This window comes from Podarcis erhardii, assembly GCF_964252035.2.
Source record: "Podarcis erhardii genome assembly, chromosome: 2".
Classification (NCBI taxonomy): Eukaryota; Metazoa; Chordata; class Lepidosauria; order Squamata; family Lacertidae; genus Podarcis; species Podarcis erhardii.
In genome coordinates, this window is record NC_138498.1 from 122,726,550 (window position 1) to 122,745,226 (window position 18,677).

Genomic DNA, 18,677 nt, shown 5'->3' on the forward strand with positions numbered 1-18,677 from the left:
TCATAACTAGGGGAGAGGTTAGACAGAGCGTCACTGCAAGCATTGGAAAGCAGAACTTGAACTCGGTGTTTGACCAGTGCTTGACCAGGAGCTGGACACATGGCAAGAAGCTTGCTAATTGGCTATTCTTTGCTGACAATATCGTGACTGTCTCATGATCTATGATTTGCTGTGATCTACTCATGTATAAAGACCTCTGGATTTCTGTCAATCGGGGTCCCAGTTCCTTTTGGAAGAGATTCCAAACTGGGTCCTTATTGCCTGGCAATAAATTCACCTTCATTTTCTCCATTTGCTGAGTCTGCCTTATTTTGCACCCAGTGAGTACCTGCTCACGTTCACTTGCTTCACTGGTTGCAGGGCATGTTTGGTTTTTTTTTGTTTTCATCTGGTGACTCCGAAGCAACCGAAATTGCAATCTAGCAGTCTTAACAGGATGGGTCCCTCTGGAATTTCCTGCGCGCAAACATGCATTGTAAGTCTGTGCTTGGCTATCCAGAGCTTAAATGCATGACCTGAAGAGGGTTGGGCTTGATGACCCTTGTTTGCCCCTTCCAAGTCTCCAATTCCATGACCTTTTACTCACCCTACCAAACACAGGCATTTGGAGAGGATCCCTAATTTGGAGAGAGAGAGAGAGAGAGAGAGAGAGAGAGAGAAGACCTGAAATACAGGACAAAACTGTATCATCATAATAATACTACTACTAATAATAATAATGTTATTAATTATTCTCTAGCCACTTTGGGTGGTTTATCAATACAGGATGTAGCATTTTACACTGAAATACATGACAATCCTGTATTTTACAGGACAGGTGGCAACCGTTCTGGGACCCCTGGAACATAGCTGTCAACGTTTCCCTTTTTTAAAGGGAAATTCCCTTATTCCGAGTAGGATTCCTCGCAAGAAAAGGGAAAAGTTGACAGCTATGCCCTGGAAGGGGGTGCTCTGCTAGACAGAGGAGTCATTAGCGGGATAGTTGGATACAGGGACGCAGGCCCAGATGCCCTGCATAGATTTATTACTTATTTATTGCATGAATTTATTTAATAATAATAATAATAATAATAATAATAATAATAATAATTTTTTCATTTATACTCTGCTCTCCCCAGCTGGAGCTGGGCTCAGAGCGGCTAACGTCATATAAATAATACAATATTTATATTGCAAAGTTCTTAACGCGAGGTACTATTTCTAGGTTAGCAGAGTCTGTAACCTGAAGCGTCTGTAACCTGGGGAGCCACTGTATGTGTGTGTGACAAATTCCAGAGGCGCCATCCTGCAATAGCTTGTAATGGATTGCTTTGAAGTCACTTCAGCATCAGATTAAAAAACAACAACACGTTTCCCCACCGCATCAACCTGTCTTGCATTTTTCCAGAACAAAGGTGGCAGCCCTACTGTACTCTACATGGACCGGCAATGGCGTAGTGTGGTGTAGTATAGTGGTTAAGAGCGATAGACTCGTAATCTGGGGAACTGGGTTCGCGTCTCCGCTCCTCCACCTGCAGCTGCTGGGTGACCTTGGGCTAGTCACACTTCTTTGAAGTCTCTCAGCCCCACTCACCTCTCTGAGTGTTTGTTGTAGGGGAGGAAGGGGAAGGAGAATGTTAGCTGCTTTGAGATACCTTAAAGGGAGTGAAAGGTGGGATATCAAGTCCAAACCTCTCCTCTTCTTCATCATCTTCTTCTTCTTCTGTTATGCTTTCTTTCTCCAGCTTCCTCCATCCTCTGGGGAGATGAATGCATGCAAGGAAGTCATGCCGGAGAACTGTGGGAATGAGACCTCTCTGGGTAAGTATACCTGTGTCTTTATTTGTTATTGCTGTAGAGGCAGTCGACTTGCCCATTCTCCAGACGAATTCATGATCAGGTTGAACGGGACAAGGAAATAACCATATCTGTAGTAGTTGTGTTGCTTGCGGAATGCTTCTTCTGTGGGTTGAAATTGTCGTTGAAATTCTACTCAGTATTGATCCAGAGTAGATTCCAATGTACCGTATTTTTTGCTCTGTAAGACTCACTTTTCCCCTCCTAAAAAGTAAGGGGAAATGTGTGTGCGTCTTATGGAGCAAATGCAGGCTGTGCAGCTATTCCAGAAGCCAGAACAGCAAGAGGGATCACTGCTTTCGCTGCACAGCGATCCCTCTTGTTGTTCTGGCTTCTGAGATTCAGAATATTTTTTTTCTTGTTTTCCTCCTCCAAAAACTAGGTGCGTCTTATGCTCTGGTGCGTCTTATAGAGCAAAAAATACGGTAGATTCCAGAGTAGCTGGGGAAACTCAGCCAGATGGGCGGGGTATAAATAATAAATTTTTATTATTATTATAGTTAGCAGAGTAAAAACTTAAAACACGTTGCAGGATTCCCCAAAAATAGACCAGAGGCAATTATATTTCATCCAGCAGAGCTTTACTGCTACTAAAGGCAAATGAACATAATGGTCACAAATCCAGTACATTCAGGATTGACCCTGTCCATAAGAAATCCAGTAGCAGCCGACTTAACTTAAACTTACAATAACTTAGAATACGTCTAAACCTCAACATACTATGTACAGAACACCACACCAGATGGAAAAGAGATAGAACGAGCAAGTGTGAAACTCCTTCTGGCCTCTTATCATAGTCAGCATGACCTTGACAGAAAGAGATAAGAGAACCAGTTTGAACCACCTGTACTCAGCTTCTCTGAAGGAATAACCTTCTGCTTGCTTCTTTCACACAGAGAATCTTCCAGAAGCTTCTAGAACCCTCTTGAATTAGTTAGAATAGGAAAGATCTCTACATATCAGATCAGTACTTTCTGTACCAGGAAATGCAAACTGACAGAAATGTCTGAGGGCACCCCACAGTGACAGGATGAGTCCCAAGGAGGGCGTTCTGCAGCTCCACCCACCCTCGGGTGGGAGATAGTAAGCTTGGGTGAGAGGCAGATTACTGTTGGGGACGGCACATCTGTGTGATTGACGAGTGGCCATTCATTGCAATATATTATTTTACACAGTTTGGTCACTGAGCAGTTTCATTGTGTCCTGATGTTGTTGCAGTACTTCGTTAGTAGAGCTGAAGCAGTTTGGTGACTGAGGGAGAGTAATTGGAACAATTGGCTGGATCCGTGTGACAGAAGTGAGAGTTAGAATGGAATGAGTGATACTGTATGATTTGCCAGATGTAAGATGGAATTTGGCTGTGATGTGCATGTGATCATTGGGTACGTGTTGTGTATTGTGAGTCAGGATGTGTGTTTGGAAGAGAGAAGAGATCCCTGAATCTTAAAATGTTTGGAAATGTGCTGCAATGTTTTTGCTTAGGGGGCGGGGTTTACTCTGTTATATGACATTATAATATAATATAATAATACATTTTGAAGTTATTTAGTAGTAGTAGTAGTAGTAATAGGGACGCGGGTGGTGCTGTGGTCTAAACCACAGAGCCTAGGACTTGCCGATCAGAAGGTCGGTGGTTCGAATCCCCGTGACGTAGTGAGCTCCTGTTGCTCGGTCCCTGCTCCTTCCAACCTAGTAGTTTGAAAGCATGTCTAAGTGCAAGTAGATAAATAGGTACCGCTCTGGTGGGAAGGTAAACGGCGTTTCCGTGCGCTGCTCTGGTTCGCCAGAAGTGGCTTAGTCATGCTGGCCACATGACCTGGAAGCTGTACGCTGGCTCCCTCAGCCAGTAAAGCGAGATGAGCGCCGCAACCCCAGAGTCCGCTACGACTGGACCTAATGTCAGGGGTCCCTTTACCTTTAGTAGTAATAGTAGTTGTTATTATTATTAATTGAATGTATATACCGTTTTATACCCGGGGGTCTCAGGGTGGTTCACAGAATAAAATCAATATATAAAATCACAAAATAAAAGCAACAACCTAATAGCCCCCCCCCCAAAAAAACCCCACATTTTAAAAGGGCATAGGATGTAAATCAGATCAACCAAAGGCCTGGTTAAAAATGAACATTTTTGCCTGGTGCCTAAAGGTGTATAATGAAGGCACCAGGCGAACTTCTGTAGGGAGAGCATTCCACAGACGGGGAGCCACTGCAGAGAAGGCCCCGTTCTGGTGTTGCCACCCTCTGGACCTCTCGAGGAGGAGGCACACAAAGAAGGGCCTCAGAAGATGATCTCAGGGACCCAGTAGGTACATATGAAAAGAGGCAGTCCTTGAGGTATTGCGGTCCTGAGATTGTATTTGTTGCTTTGTAAACCACACAGACTTTCTTAGTTTTATGTGAGACACACACACACACACACACACACACACGAAATAAATACCGAAAGAACAGCCAACTGATTCTTATTTCTCTTCTTATCTTGATTCCCTCTTTATTCTAGCAGGTGATGGACAGGAGACTTGTAGAGAACCACATCTGGTGCCACCAGAAGCAGCTGTGCATGAATTGGGGGACGAGACCTTCAACCCTCAAGATGAATCAAGGAGGCAGGAAGAAAACCATACAGAGAACTGGAGAGAGAAATCCATTGTGTGTCACGCTGATGACCTTCATGAAACCCCAGTACAATATAAACACCACAAGGGGAAAAAGAGGTATGAGTGCCCTTTGTGTGGGAAAGCTTTCATTTCTAAGTCTCTCCTTGCTGTCCATTGCAGAACGCACACCGGAGAGAAGCCGTATAAATGTTCAGAGTGCGGAAAGAGCTTCCGCCAGAGCAGAAACCTTACTTCCCATCAACGGATCCACACAGGGGAGAAGCCGTACAAGTGCTTGGAATGTGGAAAGAGCTTCAGTTGGAATTCAAATCTTACTTCACACCAGCGGATCCACACAGGGGAGAAGCCGTACAAGTGCTTGGAATGTGGAAAGAACTTCTGTGATAGCACACTCCTTACTAGACATCAGATAATCCACACAGGGGAGAAGCCATTTACATGCTTGGAATGTGGGAAGAGCTTCCGTCAGAGCAGGAACCTTACTTTACATCAGAGAATACACACAGGGGAGAGGCCATACAAGTGCTTGGATTGTGGGAAGAACTTCCATCGGAGAACACACCTTACTTCCCATCAACGGATCCACACAGGGGAGAAGCCATTTAAATGCTTGGAATGTGGAATGAGCTTCAGCTGGAATTCAAATTTTACTTCACATTACAGGATCCACACAGGAGAGAAACCACATAAGTGTGTGGAGTGTGGGAAGAGCTTCTGTACCACCACACAACTTGCATCACATCATAAGACTCACACCGGAGAGAAACCTTTTAAGTGTTCAGAGTGTGGAAAGAGCTTCTCAGATAGCACTCTCCTTACGAGACATCAGATAATCCACACAGGGGAGAAACCATTTAAATGCTTGGAATGTGGAAAGTGCTACAGTCAGAGGTCAAGTCTTACTTCACATCGGAGAATACACAGAGATGCCGTAAGACAGAAGCCATACAAATGTTTGGAGTGTGGGAAGTGCTTCAGTAACAGCACACAGCTTATTTTACATCAGAGAAGCCACACAGGAGAAAAGCCTTACAAATGCTTGGAGTGTGGAAAGAGCTTCAGTGACGGCACACTTCTTAACAGGCACCAAATAATTCACAAAGAGGAGAAACCATATAAATGTTCAGACTGTGGTAAGAGCTTCCGTCAGAGCCGAAACCTCACTTTACATCAGAGAATCCACACAGGGGAGAAACCATATAAGTGTTTGGATTGCGGGAAGAGCTTCCATCAGAGAACACACCTTACTTCCCATCAGCGAATACACACAGGAGCAAAACCGTTTAAATGTTTGGAATGTGGAAAGAGCTTCAGTTGGAATTCAAGTCTTACGTCTCATCACAGAATCCATACAGGAGAGAAACCGTACAAGTGCTCAGAGTGCGAGAAAAGCTTCTGTACAACCTCACAACTTGCATCGCATCGGAAAACCCACACAGGAGAAAAACATTACAAGTGTTTGGAGTGTGGAAAGAGCTTTTGTGACAGCACACTCCTTACGAGACATCAGATCACCCACACAGGGGAGAAGCCATTTAAATGCTCAGAATGTGGAAAGAGTTACAGTCAGGTTTCAAGTGTCTCTTCTCACCGGAAAGTCCACAGAGATGCTACAGTGCAGAAACCATACAAATGCTTGGAGTGTGGAAAGAGTTTCAGCAATAGCACGCAACTTATTTTACATCAGAGAATCCACACGGAAGAGAAGCCTTAGGAATGGTTTGTAGTAACACACCAGAGGATTTGCATATGAGAGAAACTTTCTAAATGCCAGGAGTGTGGAAATTGCTCCAGAAGTAGTTGTGAGCTTAAAACCATATCAAAAGATTCACACTGCCTAGAAACAATAAGCGTGTTTGGAATAGCGAGTTTCTAGTGGAATAACTCGGATACATTCGTACCTTGGTTTTTGAACAGCTTAGTTCTTGAAGGTTTTGGCTCCTAAACGCCACAAACCCAGAAGTGACTGTTCCGGTTTGCGAACTATTTTTGAAAACCGAACATCCGATGGGGCTTCCGGTGCTTCCGATTGGCTGCAGGAGCTTCCAGCAGCCAATCAGAAGCTGCGCTTTGGTTTCCGAACGCTTTGGAAGTTGAAGGGACTTCTGGAACGGATTCCGTTCGACTTCCAAGGTACGACTTCAAAGAATTCAGACAGGTGCTAGGTAGTAATTCCTGGGACCGCAAGGTTTTTGTAACTACCATCTGGAATGGGAAAAAATGTGGAGTTTGGAACAGACAGGGTTAAAACTCCGTGGTGTCCTGTATCTGGGAGGAGCCCGAAGCAGGGCCGGACGTCACAGGCTTTGTCTGTGAGAGTTGCTTTCATTTCTCACTGAGAGACACAGCTCAACGGAGAGGCTGTGTCTGTGTGCTCTTGGAAGCACGGAGAGATCCCTTTGGAATGGCGGAGGTTTCCGACGGGAAAGAGACTGATTTATGGCTTGTAAATAAACGCTTCTAGAGATAAGAACCAATCTGTCTTTGGACTTAATTTATCCCTTTCTCACATGGACTCAGGACCGCTGCATTTACTCTGCTATCCTGCCAGGTCAGCGCTTCCAAGCAGAGCTGCCCAGAGGAAGCGTGACTGGACGGAGGATTTATATTCAATATACGCATAAAAAATTGGAGAGGAGGAAGTGAACATGGCTGGTCTTTTGGCAAAGTTGATGGGAGAGGCCCCCTCTCCTAAATCTCGATGGAATGGCTGCAGTTGGTGTTTCAGAAGAGGCAACAGAGAAGACTTGCAGTACCATCTCCCTCCCTCTCCTGCAGCATGATGGTGCTTTTTCCTGTCTAGCAACCCTCCCACTAAAGAAGGTGTGAATAGGACCCCCCCCCATAGATTTTCACTTTCTTTTGCTGAGTAACGGTGTGCTTCCATGTTTCTTTCGTAGATCCCTTTTATCCCCTCTGAAGGTGCCATTCTCGCCGGCCCTACCATTGACAGGCAGGCCATGGGTTATTTTTGGGTGGACAGCAAGGTGTGTGATTGGGACCCATAGAGGTATTAAGAGGATTTCTAGGTTTATGTTGTAATTGTCTTCGTGTTTGCATTGTAATCTGTGTTGACCAGTGTTTGCTTAAATAAAACTGAATTCATTGCCTCCGAGTATTGGCAGGATCCTCTGCTGTTGTCCTTTTATTGCATTCAGATGTTCGGTTCTTGCAAAAAACACGTCACAAATATCACAAGGGACGAGGATGGCATCCGTCATTGCAGAAAAGAGTCTGAATGGCTGTCTTTCCTCAACCCATAACCTACAAAACTGGAAGTAGACTGAAGTAGGGCAGGAACACGTGATCCGAGACTTGGGAGTGCGCCATCTATCCCCTGAGAGATGATTATTGGCTGTGAGAGTATGTGATTGCTTTTAGTTTTACATAATTTTTCTGTTTTAATTGTTGTGTTTTAGCACTGAAGTGTTTGCCTACCTGGGCTCCTTTGGGAGGGAAGTTAGAAAGGTAATCCTATTATATGTTTTTATATATGCTGGAAGCTGCTCAGAGTGGCTGGGGAAACCCATTCAGATGGGCGGGGGTACAAATAATAAATTATTATTACAGTTGTACCTTGGAAGCCGAATGCCTTGGCTCCTGAACGAATGGTTCCGGTTTTTTAATGGTTTTTTTGGAAGCCCAACATCTGATGTGGCTTCCAATTGGCTGCAGGAGCTTCCTGCAGCCAATTGGCCGCCACACTTTGGTTTCCAAATGTTTTGGAAGTGGAAAGGACTTCCAGAACAGATTCCGTTCGACTTCCAAGGTACAACTGTATTATTATTATTATTATTATTACAGTGGTACCTCTGGTTGTGAACTGGATCCATTCCGGAGCCCCGTTCGCAACATGAGCAGAACGCAACCCGCATCTATATAAAAGGATGTCACATAGAGGAGGGAGAAAGGTTGTTTTCTGCTGCTCCAGAGAAGCGGACACGGAGCAATGGTTCCAAACTACAAGAAAGAAGATTCCACCTAAACATTAGGAAGAACTTCCTGACAGTAAGAGCTGTTTGACAGTGGAATTTGCTGCCCAGGAGTGTGGTGGAGTCTCCTTCTTTGGAGGTCTTTAAGCAGAGGCTTGACAACCATATGTCAGGAGTGCTCTGATGGTGTTTCCTGCTTGGCAGGGGGTTGGACTCGATGGCCCTTGTGGTCTCTTCCAACTCTATGATTCTATGATCTGCGGGTTGCGATTTGCTGCTTCTACGCATGCGCATGATGTCATTTTGAGCGTCTGTGCATGCGCGAGCTGCGAAACCCGGAAGTAACCCTTTCTGGTACTTCCAGGTCACCGCGGGACGCAACCTGAAAACGCTCAACCTGAAGCAAAGGCAACACGAGGTATGACTGTATTATTATTCCTCTTCATCCCTGCAAGGATGAAGACCGCAGCTCAGGATGGGATTATTCATAATATGCAACCTGGGGATTTGCCCACATGCACAAGCACGTGTGCACACACACAAACAGAGAGTGGAACTGTTGGAATGATGTGTATTTTATTAGCACAGGCATTTTGAAACAAGGTGATTGGAAGCAGCAACAGAAAACACAGAAAGGTATCGGCACCTTACACAGATAACAATTCCAAACATAAATGCTCACTCTATGCACAGCTACTAACCTCCCCACCAGTCTCCAGCCCAGAACTCCAAACATGAATGAGAAGACAATTTACACGCTCAAGACCTAGTAAATACAGGGGGAACTATGTCTCATTGCTAGGGAATCTATTTGTGCTCATCAAGTGCTCTACTATCAGTGCTCAAGGGTGGGCGGTCCAGGGGCCACAGCAGACAGGACAGCGTCCATCTTCTTCTCAATCCGTTGCAGCGCCTCCAACATCTCGTCCTTCCATTTTCCTGTCTCGTTCTTTAACGCCTCTGTCTCGTTCTTCAGCTTCTCAATTTCTCCGCCTGTTTTTATTATTATAAAAAACAAGAACAGGAATCAAATCAAATCAAATCAAATTTTATTAAACGGTCACAGACCAGATTAACTCGTACAGCTAGTCAGCGAAACATAACACCGGAAAAAACAAAGGACAATTTCAATACAGATTAGGCCATAACAACAATTTAAAATTAGACAGCATGAATAAAATTAAGTATTTGCCTTTGCCTGCATGTTGACATTGGAAAGCTCTTGTTTTCTGCGCCTGATAGCGGCTACACAGAATTTAGCAACACTGATCGTGATTTCAGGAACCTTATCTTCTACCAAGGCTCTCATACATTGGAGTTCTGGTTCATTTTTAAGCTTTTGTAGAACTGGGGCAATAAAGGTCAGGCGTAGATCCTCGTAATAACTACAGTGCAGCAATACATGCAAACTTGTTTCCACTTCCGATGAGCCACATGGGCAAACACGTGACTCATATGGTTTGCCCTCATATCTGCCTAACAGCAGGGCAGAACGTTAAATCTGGCCATGGTAAAGGAGTGTCTGTACTTAGGTATTTGAACAAGAACAGGAAGACATTTTATTGCTAAAGGCTACCAAGGTGGGAGGTATTGCAACGAGGAACTACTGTATTTTTCGCCCTATAGGACGCACTTTTTCCCCTCAAAAAATGAAGGGGAAATGCGTGTGCGTCCTATGGGGCGAATGCAGGCTTTCGCTGAAGCCTGGAAAGCGAGAGGGGTCGGTGCGCACCGACCCCTCTCGCTCTCCAGGCTTCAGGAGAGCTGCAGCGCCAGTCCCACAAGGTCGGGGGACAGCGGGGAGGCGGAACGCCGCCATCCCGCTGTCTCCCGATGTGGTTTGGAGGCTGACGGCGGGGAGACACGTGCTTCTCCCGGCCACCAGCCCCGCAAGCTCCGGGCACAGCGGGGAGGCGCAGCGCGTCCTCCCGCTGTCCCCGGACCTGGTCTGCAGGCGGGGAGAAGAGTGCTTCTCCCCGCTGCCGGCCCCACAAGCGCCTGGGGGGGGAAATAATTTTTTTTCCTTTATTTCCCCCCAAAAAAACTTGGTGCGTCCTATGGGCCGGTGCGTCCTATGGGGCGAAAAATATGGTATGTTGTGAGGAATGCAGTCATCTCTCCCCTTGTGGGACTTAAGAGAGATCTGTCCCACCCAAGTTACACCTCGGTGGTGCATGGGAGTTTATGGCTGCATACATGCGCCACAGCTTTAAACGTAAGGTATGCACACAGATTTAATTCCAGGCTGTGGTGAGTCTGCTGCAGTAATGTAGGACGCTAGGAAAAACTGGAAATACACTAATATTGAAGGAATTTTGAAATAGATTTCCTTACGTGCTGCAGATCAGCCCGATGGTATATCCGTACTGTACTTTCCGAAGCCAATTTGTTTCAACAAACTTTTCCTGCTGGATGGAAAGTTCTTTTTGCCTCAAATACACATTTTGCATTGTTTTGAAACCTCTCTTTACTGGGGGTAGGGATTGCCCTGTTGTTGTTTTTTTTAAAAAAAAATCCTGAGCAGTTATAATGCTAAGTTGCAAATCAGCTTGAGATGTGCCATTGTTTTATTTTATTTATAGACCGCTATCTCATAAAGATATCAAAGAGGTTTATGGAAAAATTACATAAAACCATAAGCTAAAAAAGTGTGTTAAAAGGACATCAATTAACCGTACCTGCAGGTGCTTAAAAGTTGGAAAAGAAGGTGCCTGGTGGATCTCTGTTGGCAGAATTTTGCACAATACAGTACTGGACTAATTACACTAAATAATAACAATAACAATAACAATTTATTTATACCCCGCCCACTTGGCTGGGTTGCCCCAGCCACTCTGGGAAGCACCCAGCAGAATATTAAAAACACGATAAAACATGAAACATTAAAAACTTCCCTAAAGAGGGATGCCTCCAGGTATCTTCTAAAAGTCAGAGTCACTTATCTCCTTGACATCTGATGGGAGGGCATTCCACAGGGCAGGCACCACCACCGAGAAGGCCCTCTGCCTGGTTCCCTGTAACCTCAATTCTCACAGGGAGGGAACTGCCAGAAGGCCCTCGGAGCTGGACCTCAGTGTCCGGGCTGGACGATGGGGGTGGAGACACTCTTTCAGAAAACTATTTCTGAAAACTATTTCTAGTTGTTATTTGGTACACAAGACCATAGTAAGAGCCTGCTGCATCAGGCCAATGGACTGTCTAGTCCGGGATCCTGTTCTCACAGCGGCTGACCAAATGTCTGAATGGGAAATCAGCTAGCAGGACTCTAGAACATCTCTCCCCTTCTGTGGTTCCCATCAACTGCCATTCAGAAGCATGGCTGCCTTGAGCCATGACTGGTAGCCATCAATGGCCCTCTATGAATTTGTCTAATCCTCTCTTGAAGCGATCTGGGTTGGTGGCTTCTCACTGCCTCCTGAGGATAGTTTAACTGTGTGAAAAAGAACTTCGCTTTATCTGTCCTGAATCTCCCAATACAGTCAAACATTGGCTCCCGAACGGCTCCGTTTTTGAACCTTTTGGCTCCCAAATGCCCAAAAGGCGGAAGTAAACACTCCAGTTTTCAAACGTTTTCCAAAAGCCAAACATCCGACATGGCTTCCGCTTGAGTGCAGGAAGCTCTTGCAACCAATTGGAAGCCGTGCCTTAGTTTTCGAACGTTTCAGAAGCCAAATGGGCTTCTGAAACGGATTACATTTGACAACCAAGGTTTGACTGGATTCGTCTTCCTTGGATGTCTGTGAGTTCTAGTGTTATGAGCGAAGACCCTCAACAACTCGGGGAACGGCCGATGACGCTCCTGCAGATGATCTCAGCGACCGAGCTGGGACAAAAGGGTTCTGGTGATTCACAAATTAATAATCTATATGGTAAAGATAAAGGACCCCTGGACAGTTTTAGTCCAGTCAAAGGCGACTATGGGGTATGGCGCTCCTTTCGCTTTCAGGCCGAGGGAGCCAGTGTTTGTCCACACACAACACTGTCAAACCAATAGTTACGTAAATTCTACTAACAAATATACCCACAACGTAACTGGCTGTGTTTAACTATATAAATTCTTTATACATCATATAAACCTAACTCTTTTCACATTATCTAATTGAATAGAAGCAATTAAGGACCAACATTTAGAATAGGAAATACAAATAGATCAGTTCTTACATACGTAATGTCCAAATAAAAGCATTTTGTGTTCCACGTATATCTTAGCGAATACAAGTGTCAAACGTAACAACTTTAAGGAGCAGTACTTGCAAAAGATGAACTTTTCTTTGTAATGTTCCACATCTGCCTTTGCAAAATATAGTTGTTGTATGCCGGTGTCAGGCGAAATAACTTAAACGTCACAAGGATTCCTGGAATAATATGTGGTATCTGCCATGTCACTTGTTCCATGTCTCTGATACACAAAATATGAGTATGCTCGGCTGACAAAGCCTGGCAGGATGAAACAAGGCATTACAGTGGTACCTCGGGTTAAGTACTTAATTCGTTCCAGAGGTGCGTTCTTAACCTGAAACTGTTCTTAACCTGAAGCACCACTTTAGCTAATGGGGCCTGCCGCCGGAGCACGACTTCTGTTCTCATCCTGAAGCAAAGTTCTTAACCTGAGGTACTATTTCTGGGTTAGCGGAGTCTGTAACCTGAAGCGTATGTAACCCCAGGTACCACTGTATTCCGGGAATCCTTGTCACGTTTAAGTTCTTTCGTTTGCACGTATGTGGAACACCAAAGCTTCTATTGCCTTCGGCAAGCCCAAATGGCTCAGTGGTTTAGGCCATAGCGCCACCCGCAATGGTTTGAATGGGAAAACTTAGTTCAGTAACTTGACTTACTCATTGAGGAACAGGTAGGGCATTGCTGGCTGATATACCACTGCTTCACATGCCTCTCTGTGGCAGGTGCTGGTCTGATACTTGCAGTTGTCGTGAGAAGACCACCACTGCTACGAGCTGTTTCCGGAAGTCCTTGAGGAGGGTACCCCAAAACAGGTTCATCTGCATCTTCCACCTCCTCCTTTATCTCTTTGAACTCAATCTGCTCTTCTGGAAGAGAAGGGGCTTGCTGGTGGCGGAAGGTAGGAGAAGGAGGAGTTCCTTGAGGTTCCTCTTCAGAAGACGGGGTCATTGGCTCGTCCTGCTCCCATCCTTCGTTCTCTTCTCTGCATCTGGTCACCCTCCTTGCAACTTCAACTACAGAAACAAATGGAGGTGGTGTTAATTAAAAACTACAACTAATCCAGAATGCGGCAGCTAGACTGGTGACTGGGAGTGGCTGCCAAGACCATATAACACTGGTCTTGAAAGACCTACACTAGCTTCCAGTACATTTCCGAGCACAATTCAAAGTGTTGGTGCTGACCTTTAAAGCCCTAAACGGCCTCGGTCCAGTATACCTGAAGGAGCGTCTCCACCCCCATCGTTCTGCCCGGACACTGAGGTCCAGCGCTAATGGCCTTCTGGTGGTTCCCTCCCTGAGAGAAGCCAAGTTACAGGGAACCAGGCAGAGGGCCTTCTCAGTAGTGGCACCTGCCCTGTGGAACACCCTCCCAGCAGATGTCAAAGAGATAAACAATCACCAGACTTTTAGAAGACATCTGAAGGCAGCCCTGTTTAGGGAAGCTTTTAACGTTTAATAGGTTATGGTATTTTAGTGTTCTGTTGGAAGCCGCCCAGGGGAAACCCAGCCAGATGGGCGGGGAATAAATAATAAATTATTATTATTTTAAAAATCGTATCTAAGACACAGCGCATAAAAATGTAGAAAGAGCTTGCTGGAGCACGCCAATGGCCCATCTAGTCTAGCTTCCTGGTCTCACAGTGGCCAACCACTGTGGGAAGCTTGCAACAAGGATTCGAACACAAGAGCCCCTTCCCTTCCTTTAGTGTCAAGAAACTGAGATTCAGAAGCATTGCTTCAATTGTGGAGGCAGAGCACATCAGTTATGGCTAGTAGCCACTGAAAACCCTCTCCTCCATGAATTTGGCTAATCTGCCTTTAAAGCCTTCTAGCGTTGGTGGCCATCCCTGCCTCTTGTGGCTGTGAGTTCCATAGTTTAACTATGTACCGCACAACAGGCTTTCCTTTATCTGTCCCGAATGTTCCAATGTTCTGCTTCTTTGAACGTGCACTACTTCAGTCATGATATACACATTATAATCATTATATTATTTATAATTCATATGACGTGTAAGCTTCACCAAATGTTTTCTTCTGTGAATAGCAGGAGAAAATCTATTTTTACAGGAAAATAGAACAGCATGGGGCAGTTACAGATTTTCTTTTGTAAAGGTAAAGGTAAAGGGACCCCTGACCATTAGGTCCAGTCGTGACCGACTCTGGGGTTGCGGCGCTCAACTTGCTTTATTGGCCGAGGGAGCTGGCGTGCAGCTTCCAGGTCATGTGGCCAGCATGACTAAGCCACTTCTGGAGAACCAGAGCAGCGCACGGAAACGCCGTTTACCTTCCCGCCAGAGCGGTACCTATTTATCTACTTGCACTTAGACGTGCTTTCGAACTACTAGGTTGGCAGGAGCAGGGACCGAGCAACGGGAGCTCACCCCGTCGCAGGGATTTGAACCGCCTACCTTCTGATCAGCAAGTCCTAGGCTCTGTGGTTTAACCCACAGCGCAAAAACAATTTTTATTGGTTTTTAAACAAATACAATAACCATTAAACACATATCCAGCAGTACATCTAATGGTGTTTGTTTTATCCATTGTCTCTAGACATGCACTTACAGATTCAACCTTCAGACATATTACTTATTGTAACCTCTCCACTGAGAATACTGAGCGGTCGGTAGCAGGAGGTCCTGATTTTGGTCATCAACATGGTTATTGAAAGGGGTCCACGTTTATTCAAAGGTGTCTCTATTTGTTTTGCCTTTAACTGCTTGCACCACTGTTCTTATAATAAAACCTTTATGGATTTTAGAAAACAGAAATAAACAAAAGAACACAAAATACTGGAAAAGCAAAAGCTGTTAAAATGACAAAAGATCAGTATTTTTTCCTCCCTCTCTCCTAACACTAGAATTTGTGGGCATTTCTGGTGCAGCAGACTCTTCCGATGTCCTTAAGTTACAAAATACCTAGTCTTAAAGGATGCTTTCCTTTTAAAAATGCACACATAAAAACTCCTCACTACAATCTTATCAGTCAAGGGGCAGCTTTCTGACCACTGCCCTGATCAAAGCTGGAATATTTTGTATGAAAATGCAGTCTATGAAACATTTTAAATATATAGAAACCCTTTCTGTTCTTTTTGTGAGTTTGTATTTGTATGAATTTAAGTGTTAATACGTTATTACATTTACGTAGAAGAAGTGTATAATGCTTTATATCTCTTTGTGCCTTTTCTTTCTTCTCTTTCCTTCTTCTGTTTTTGTACCAAATGTTGTTATGTATATATGTTTTTAATCTAAACCAATAAAGATTATTAAAATTAAAAAATATTTTTTTGGGGGGGAAATATATAAATAAATAAACGGCTCGGCTCCTGAGTACCTAAAGGAGCAACTCTGCCAGTATCGACCACCTTGGGCCCTACAACTGGCACGGGAGGCCCGGTTGGCAGTGCCCCTTCTGGCTGCTGCCCGGCGGCTGCTGGCTTGTGGCAGGGCCTTATCGGTGGTGGCTCCCCATTTGTGGAATCGTTGTCGGTCTCTGACGCATCTGCCGCTGAAACGGAGAGAGAAACCGACGTGAGTGGCAGAGGGGGAAGAGGAAGGGACTGTCCAATCAGTATAGAGCAGGGGTGGCTAACCTCAAAGCTTTCCAGGCAAAGTGTTTTGGGGAGGGGGGGGGGAGAGACTGTGCCCCCCTATGGTGAGTAGCTCATGTTGAGTGCCAGCACCCTTTCCCCCACCCCAGAGAAAAGCACTACAGTGATACCTCTGGTTAAGAACTTAATTCGTTCTGGAGATATGTTCTTAACCTGAAACTGTTCTTAACCTGAGGTACCACTTTAGCTAATGGGGACTCCCACTGCCGCTGTGGCGAAATTTCTGTTCTCATCCTGAGGCAAAGTTCTTAACCTGATACACTATTTCTGGGTTAGCGGAGTCTGTAACCTGAAGCGTCTGTAACCTGAGGTACCACTGTACCTCGGGTTAAGAACTTTGCTTCAGGATGAGAACAGAAATCGTGCTCTGGAGGCACGGCAGCAGCAGCAGGAGGTCCCATTATCTAAAGTGGTACCTCAGGTTAAGAACAGTTTCAGGTTAAGAACGGACCTCCAGAACAAATTACGTTCTTAACCAGATGTGGCCGCGAGAGTTTTAATAGCACAAGGATGGAAGACTGAAGAAACCCCAACTAAAGAATCATGGCAAGAAAAATTGATGGACTATGCAGAACTGGCAAAACTGATATACAAGCTACGGGACAAGGATAACTGTGACTTTAAAGAACCCTTTACAAAGTATTTGAAGACGCAACAAAGCGACTGGACTCCTTGGCTGGCTTTGAATAAACATTCACAAACTTTTTATTGATAATAATCGGCTAAATCGTTTGAGGATCTATACAACTGTGTAACATGCAGAAAACAGCATTCTTAGAGAAATCAAAGACTGGAACTGAGGGAAGTCCTGGGGTGGGGGTGGGTGGGTTTTGTGTGGGAGGGTGGGGGGAGGGAGGAAAAATGTGTGTGTGGGGGGGAATAAGGATGATATGTTGCTGGATAATATATTTTGTTTTAATTATGGATAAAAAAAGTTTAAAAAACAAAAGAAAAAAAGTTCTTAACCAGATGTACCACTGTATTTTGAAGAGCCAGTTAATAAAAAGTGCCTTGAAGCAGCCTTTCCTAGCTTTATGCACTCAACCCAGCAAAGTCAAGACACTGGAATGATAAACCTGAAAAAAAAATCAGAAGACCCTGCAAATCAGAAGGTTTCTTTTAAAACATACCGGGCTTTCTGTGCTCCCCAAAAGGTGGTTTCCCAGCTGCAATCCAAATCAAAGTCACTTCCTTGTAGAAGGGAGGAGGGTTCTTGACTCTGACTTGTCCGCAGGCCGCCTCGGTGCCTTGATTGAAAAAGTCAATCTTCAGGCGCTTCCACTTGTCGCGGAGCTGGCAGCTGGATCTGGAGAATCCCAGAGAGAGCATTTCATCCTGCAGGGCTTTCCAGTGCTTCTCGTCCACAGCCGTGCTGCTGCTCATAAAGGCCTTGATGCCGGGGCTACGGGCGATTATAGAGAGCATCTTTTGGGTTTCGTCTCCGGTCCATCTAGGACGACAACATGCAAGAGTCAAAGAAGTGCATTGGCACTATATATATATATATATATATATATATATATATATATAAAATAATATTTATTAAAATTTCAATAAGAAAAAAGTTACAAAAATGGTAAAAATAAAAAACAAAAGATACAAATTCCAAAAAAAACAAACAGTTAAAAATAAATCCCTCTTTCTATATCTTACAATTCATTTACTTATTTTCATGACTTCCTCACACCTCCCTTTTTTGTATTCCAGTTCAGATAGTTAGTTCAGCAAATCCTTACCCTCTTTGTTTTATCAAATCAAATCAAATCAAAATCAAATCCGTTTATTGTGAGGACCATGCCTGTGCACAAAAATCAACACTAAAATCAATAGTTTGTTTTAACTTAGTTCTTTATCTTCACATATTATAACTTCGTATTTTCATCTCATATCAATCCATTTTTACATATTCCTATTTAACCTTATAGCTTCGTTTCATTCCAACATCATTTTAACATTCAATAATTTTACAGTGTTTCTGTAAATAATCTTTACATTTCTTCCAATCTTCTTCCACCAACTCTTCTCCCTGGTCTCAGATTCTGCCAGTCATTTCCGCCAATTCCATATAGTCCATTACTTTAATCTGCCATTCTTCCAAGGTGGGTAGATCTTGTGTCTTCCAATACTTTGCAATAAGTATTCTTGTTGCTGTTGTGGCATGCATAAAGAAAGTTCTATCCTTCTTTTGCACCAATTGGCCGACCATGCGCAGGAGAAAGGCCTCTGGTTTCTTCAAGAAGGTATACTTAAATACTTTTTTCAATTCATTATAGATCATCTCCCAGAAAGCCTTAATCCTTGGGCACGTCCACCAAAGGTGAAAGAATGTACCTTCATTTTCTTTACATTTCCAACACTTATTATTGGGCAAATGATATATTTTTGCAAGCTTGACTGGTGTTATGTACCACCGTGCATTGGTACTATAAATCAAGATGACTTCTCTCTCCCTCTAGCAAAACGACTGTATTTTTCGCTCTATAAGATGCACTTTCCCCCTCC

The 18,677-nt window shown here is 44.3% G+C and overlaps 2 protein-coding genes across 10 annotated transcripts in view; one reads left to right on the forward strand and one right to left on the reverse strand.

Annotated features, from left to right (window-relative positions):
* Positions 1–356: 356 nt before the first annotated feature.
* Positions 357–7,437, forward strand: LOC309336702 (uncharacterized protein). 4 transcript variants are annotated; one of them, XM_081852893.1, is made up of 4 exons: positions 357–475; positions 1,725–1,800; positions 4,340–6,684; positions 7,092–7,437. In XM_081852893.1, exons 1-3 carry the CDS (start codon positions 437–439, stop codon positions 6,169–6,171), a joined length of 1,947 nt encoding a protein of 648 aa, XP_081709019.1. In that variant the 5' UTR covers positions 357–436; the 3' UTR covers positions 6,172–6,684; positions 7,092–7,437. The 4 variants fall into 4 exon arrangements, with proteins under 4 accessions (XP_081709019.1, XP_081709020.1, XP_081709022.1 ...); XM_081852894.1 differs by having other exon boundaries at positions 4,343–6,684; XM_081852896.1 differs by lacking the exons at positions 357–475; positions 1,725–1,800 and having other exon boundaries at positions 4,344–4,521; positions 4,617–6,684.
* A 1,509-nt stretch (positions 7,438–8,946) lies between these two features.
* Positions 8,947–18,677, reverse strand: part of LOC309336511 (uncharacterized protein) — a 218,366-nt gene continuing 208,635 nt past the window's right edge. For 5 of the 6 annotated variants that reach the window (XM_081852357.1, XM_081852360.1, XM_081852359.1 and 2 more), the window contains 4 exons: positions 17,306–17,625; positions 15,899–16,072; positions 13,225–13,581; positions 8,947–9,382 (listed from right to left, as the gene is read on the reverse strand). In XM_081852357.1, coding sequence (XP_081708483.1) covers positions 9,225–9,382; positions 13,225–13,581; positions 15,899–16,072; positions 17,306–17,625 — 1,009 coding nt within the window. In that variant the 3' untranslated portion in view covers positions 8,947–9,224. The remainder of the gene's footprint in view (positions 9,383–13,224; positions 13,582–15,898; positions 16,073–17,305; positions 17,626–18,677) is intronic. The other variant, XM_081852358.1, reaches the window with a different exon arrangement.